The following is a 5,681-nucleotide window of genomic DNA, read 5'->3' on the forward strand; positions in this document are numbered from 1 at the left end:
TTTATCGTAACATAATCCACATGTCTCATAAATTTTCATATTTTATTTCTAATGAATTATTAATATAATTAATAATGATGTGTCTACAAAAAATTATTTTATACATTATATTTTTAAATTTAGTAGTATTAAAATGAAATCATTAAGTTTAAAACTTTGATGCTATTAAATTAATGTTTAAGGAAAAAAAAATATTAAAAACCACCAAAACATTTCGTGTTGTCCTTAGAATTTTCCTTAAATAAATTTAATTAAATTACCTATAAATTACATTGATCTTTAAATTTAATAATATATCCTCACAATTTCAATTTTGAGTAATCACAAACAAACCACGGATTTTTAATTAAAACCCTATTAAATTTAATGCCTAAATTCCACCAGAAATCTTCTTCTGGTTGGTGGGTTTATTTCCTTCAATCATATATTCTTCGAGAAAATATAGAATAATTTCTTGAATATTATAAAATATTTATGTTGGGGCAAATGGTTGGAGTTTGATTGGCAAACCATCCCATGGAAGAGCAAAGGGTCCATACTGAATTCCATCCTGTTTCCCCATCGTAGACCACCTACAGTATACATCAAACTACTGTATCAGTTTACGTTATTTTTATCATTGATTTCTTTGATACAAACATAACAAATATCGGACACGTATATGATATTACAGATAAATCATTCGGGCAGATCAGGTCAGACCATCTGAAATCATTCCATCAGATCAAGTCATACTCATCCCATCATGTCAAAATCTTTACAGGAAACTACTTTTATCTGTTCGGTAGATTGCTCACTCAATCTCGTCCAATCTACCCGGACATCATTAATTACTCATCTGCTGGTGTCGAACTGATATTATACACATGTTTTGTATATTCTTGACATGTGCTCGTTAAAAATACTCCATGGTATTTGGTTACGACGTAGATGATAAAGAATGATTTAGAGATTAAATAAAACATACAGAATTGATGGGTACAAAGATTTCTTTGTATTAAAACTCACCTGTACTTGGTGGTGAGGTGGTGCACGAGGACCAGTATCTCAAGTTTGGCCAACTCATTCCCAGGACAGGAGTGGGCCCCGCTGCCAAATGGCATGAAGCTATTGGGTTTGGGAGCAGCCTGCTGAATCAGAGGGATAGATACGCTAGAATCATGGAAGACAAGGACGTGCCAAGATTTTAAGATATAATAAATAAACAATGTGATTTATATATATATAATTTATCAAAATTCACGTGCCACAAGATACGGATTTACCCTAATCTGTGTACAATTTTACCTCAAATCTTGAAGGATCAAATTTCTCAGGTTCCTGGAAATTGTCTGGACTGTGGTGAATGTTTCTGAAGAGTGGTAGTACTTTCCATCCTTTGGGAATGAGGTGTCCTGCAGGCAAAATCAGTTTTTTGTGAGGATAAATATTCAAAATCTAAAAAGGGTCTCAAATTTTTTTGCCCAAATGATTAAATAAACTCACCATTAAATTCTACATCTTCAACAGCTTCTCTGAAAGTAAAAGATAAAACAGAGGCAACTCTAAGTGTTTCTTGAATAACCCTTGTTGTGATTGCCATTTTCTTGGTATCTGCCCAAGTCAATTCCTTGTCTTCTTTGTATTTCATAATGGCCTCTTGCTCTTCCTGTTAAAGTTAAGATATGTAAAAGATTGCGCACAAGAAATTGTTCGAATCGTGTAACCGATAGGATTGCATTAGAATCCTTACTGAGACAGCTTGAAGAACACTTGGATTTTCAGCAAGGAACTTGAGAATCCATGTTAGGACACTAGCTGTGGTATCTCGAGCTGCGAATATGACACCGATGATATTGTCTGCAATCTGCTCATCGGTTAGGTCTTCGGCCTCGCCCATGAATGATCCGAGTAAATCGATGTGATCGCTTTTTGTTTGTCGCCTGAGTGACAAGATTTTGGCCAAGATTTGTGCCAATTCCTTCCTAGCTTTCATTGCCTTGTAAAAAAGTGTTCCGGGGAGGTTGATTGGCATCGAATTGTATCCCATTTCAAGAATGTAATAGCACCTCTTTAGATCTTCTCTGTACAGAACTTCGTCTTCTCCAAATATTGAAATTAACGCCACGTTGAACGCGTACTGCAAGAACCAATTCAAGGTTTGAAAATTGAGTGCAAGAAACAGGGGAACTCTATCTTTTTTTAAAATAAAAATAAAAAATTCAACAAGTAGGACATACTGTTTTCATTTCTTGATAAGTGGTGATCAATTTTCCCTCCCATGACTCAAGGGATCGAACAGCCAATGACTCGATGTCCGGTACGATGTTTTTGATTGACTCAGGCATGAAAGCTCGAAGGACCAATCTCCTGAGCTTCAAGTGGTAATCTCCTTGGTGGAAGAATATGGCTTGCTTACCCAGCATTCTCTCTTTGCTAGCCGGAAACGTGGGCTTGAAGAGATGAGATTTGGACACTAACACAACTTTTGCTGCCTCTGGACTTGAAATCATCACACAAGAGCATCCTAATATGTGACTCTTGAATATGGAACCATACCTGGTTTCAAGTCAAATCAAGAAACCCTTCAGTCGAATCTTAAATTTAGTGGGAAATCACTTCATCCACTGTATGTTTGAAATTGAATTGTGCTAAATCAAGGAGCTTAAACCCCTTGTTTCAAATCAACTTTGATTGTTTGGATATTTAAATTCATCATTGTTGAATTTAAACTTTTATTTAAAAATCGCGAAAACATTTCAAATATATCCGGCATAAATATTTTGTACATGTAATTCAAATGCATGCTCAGGTCCTAGGCATGGAAGATGAGTGCATTTTATGCTGAACTACATTAAAAAAAAAAAAAAAAAACAGAAATTGCACTAACTTCTTGACTTTGGAGGCAAAGAAGACGTTAGGGTTTTGTGAATATAGTTGATAGGTTTCACCAATGTAAGGCCAACCCATTGTCCCCGGCGGAAGTGGCCATTGCACATGGCCAAAGGACAAGACTTTGAGCATGTAATTTAGGACAAAGATCAAGAACAAAAGCAAGGCCACAACCAGGAAACATGAAGAAATGGTGAATCCCATGATTAATGCAGTCTGTACTACTACAGTTTCTTTCTCATTTAATTTCTTGTGTGGGAATGAAATGGAGGCAAGAGGGATATATATATATATATATATATAAAAGAGAAACGGCACTTTCAATTACAGCTCAATCCCACGTCAAGAAACCCCTTCCAGCTCATGAATTTGTTTAGGGTAGAGACAGAATCATGAAGAAATTAAACTATACGAGTGTATAATGAATATAGTGAGGTACAAGTGATGACACATGTCAATACATGCTCAGCTAACAAAAAAATGATCTTTCCTACTTAATGCTAATTTTCAACTTATTCATAATAAAATATATTATTTATTTAGATATTTAACAAAATATTATTATAAAATTATCTGTAGCTTGAGATGGGAAATTATTCAAATGGGGAGTTTTGGTTGACCATCCATTCCAGAAAAGAATTAAACAATCCATTTTGGGATATATTATATCTGCAAGGAAGAAGCTAGGCAAATTGTCCCATAGAGTATGTTTGGAATTATGGAATTCAAGGAGATTTTGTGGAATTAGGAACTAAAAATATCATTTTAATGTGTGGAAAGATGTAATTTCAAAATGAGATTGGTATTTGTTGGAATTTGATTTGCAAAATAATTAAGTAAGATTTTATGGAACTTGGGTCATAAAAATAAATAAAAGTATTTTTATTAAAAAAAATTTATAACTTGTTCATAAATTTTAAATGTTCTTATCAAATTTTATAAAGTACAATTTATCCACAAATACATATTATCAATTCACAAACATTTATATCATATATATTTTTGAGAAAATTATTTCAAAATCAATTTTAAATCTTTTATATTAAAAATTCTATAAATAAGATATTTCTATTAAAACAATTTGTTATTTTAATAGCAAAAACTTAATGTATCAAGTTTTGATAAATTCATTTTTAATGATAAAAGTTATAATTTTTGCATTTATTAAAAAATTGTTCAATTAAAAATATTTTTTATATGTTCAAAAACAAATTTTTTTTCCTTCATATAGAAATAGGAATATTTATAATAAACAAGTCATTTTAAAAAATAGCAATACAATATTGGGTGCAATAATTGTCCTTGTTTGGTAGAGCGATCGAACCGTAGTGCTTGAGCTGCTGTTCTGTTTAAAAGATTTGAGTTGCACCATTACCACCAAGCTATAACTTTTGGTAAAGTGACAAGCTCTCAGTCCTACATACAATATTTTTAAATATAAAATAAATTAGTTTTAATGGTTAAAAAAATTTCAAATTACATTAAAAATTTTTACCAAACACCCGAATAGAATTCCATATCCATGGATTTAAAATCCAAATCTTTACTTGCCCAAATATACTGATAAAGTTTTAGCAGTTTATTTGGGTTGAATCGACAATTTTCGTGACATTTGGTTGCATTTCCAAGCTTAATTCATCAAGTATTACGAGAAAATTGTGTAATATAATAATTTTTTTATGTTAATGCGATGTATTATAATTACTAGTTATTATGCATACGCGATGCGTGTATACAAATTTTTTTTATCATTATCGATGGATTAAAGTATAATTTGACAATTTATGGAGTGACTAAATTGATATTTAAATTGTTGAAATAACAAAAATAAAAGATAAAAGAGTGTGTTGAAATTAAAAAAAAAACACACAAAATAACAAAAAACAAAAGTGTAATATTAGTATCATGTAAAGCTAAATTGGAAGAAAAAATTAGTGTCCTCTTAGGTATTTATTATCATGTGCTCAATCTTAATAAAATAGAATAGATATGAAAATTTGAATCACGAAATGGATTCTATACACGTCAGGTTGGGGATGACGATGTCATATCTGACCTACATTGTTATCATTTCTAAATTATTTGAAGCGAAAATGAATAATAAGATGAAACGTTAATGTCTATAAAATCGAGACGAGAATTTTCAAGCTAATTAGATAGAATTGGACGTGGGATCGTGATGAAGATTTTATCTCGCAAAAATTAAATGGAGAATCCTCGATTTAAAAAAAAAAAAAAAAAAAAGAGTTGGGACGAAGATAGGGAAGACTGTCCCTTCCTGTCTCTCCCGTACCATTGTGATCCCTATGTTTGACTATTTAATTCAAGAAAAAAGAGGGATTATCGATGGGAAGTTTGGTTCATGTCCCTCAACGTAGGGCAAGTCTTGAACCATGCAACCACCTACAATCATGACACGTGTAAGTATATTGTCAGTGTCCTAGTTGACTTTTTTTAATTGAATTTTGACCATTGATTATAAATTAACTCGAATTTGATCAAAGTAATTAGGCAAACAAGAAGTATGTGATGCTTATTAATTTATTTAAATTAATTATACGGAAAATAGAAGCAAATAATTTCAAAGATGTGATTAACCGTATTAAGCACGATTATTTAAATGTTCAATTTTTTTAACATTCGTATATTATTGAAACAAAAAATTATATTGACTGCCAGACCATTTGAAATTTTTTCCCGAAATATGAGACACCTAAATCAGAGAATGTTACTTATTAATGTAAATATAAACATGATTGTAAAAATCCATGAAATCGTTCACAAGATATATATATATATATATATATATA

General features: G+C 31.4%; 1 protein-coding gene across 2 annotated transcripts; it reads right to left on the minus strand.

The window, feature by feature from the left end:
* Window positions 1–219: 219 nt before the first annotated feature.
* LOC142525580 (abscisic acid 8'-hydroxylase CYP707A2-like) lies at window positions 220–3,131 on the minus strand. 2 transcript variants are annotated; one of them, XM_075629890.1, is made up of 7 exons: window positions 2,870–3,131; window positions 2,220–2,538; window positions 1,733–2,119; window positions 1,486–1,648; window positions 1,288–1,394; window positions 1,009–1,130; window positions 220–572 (listed from the first exon to the last, which is right to left on the minus strand). In XM_075629890.1, exons 1-7 carry the CDS (start codon window positions 3,073–3,075, stop codon window positions 473–475), a joined length of 1,404 nt encoding a protein of 467 aa, XP_075486005.1. In that variant the 5' UTR covers window positions 3,076–3,131; the 3' UTR covers window positions 220–472. The 2 variants fall into 2 exon arrangements, with proteins under 2 accessions (XP_075486005.1, XP_075486006.1); XM_075629891.1 differs by having other exon boundaries at window positions 221–572; window positions 1,009–1,127.
* Window positions 3,132–5,681: the final 2,550 nt, after the last annotated feature.

The sequence above is a fragment of the Primulina tabacum genome, chromosome 14 (assembly GCF_025594145.1).
Source record: "Primulina tabacum isolate GXHZ01 chromosome 14, ASM2559414v2, whole genome shotgun sequence".
Lineage (NCBI taxonomy): Eukaryota > Viridiplantae > Streptophyta > Magnoliopsida > Lamiales > Gesneriaceae > Primulina > Primulina tabacum.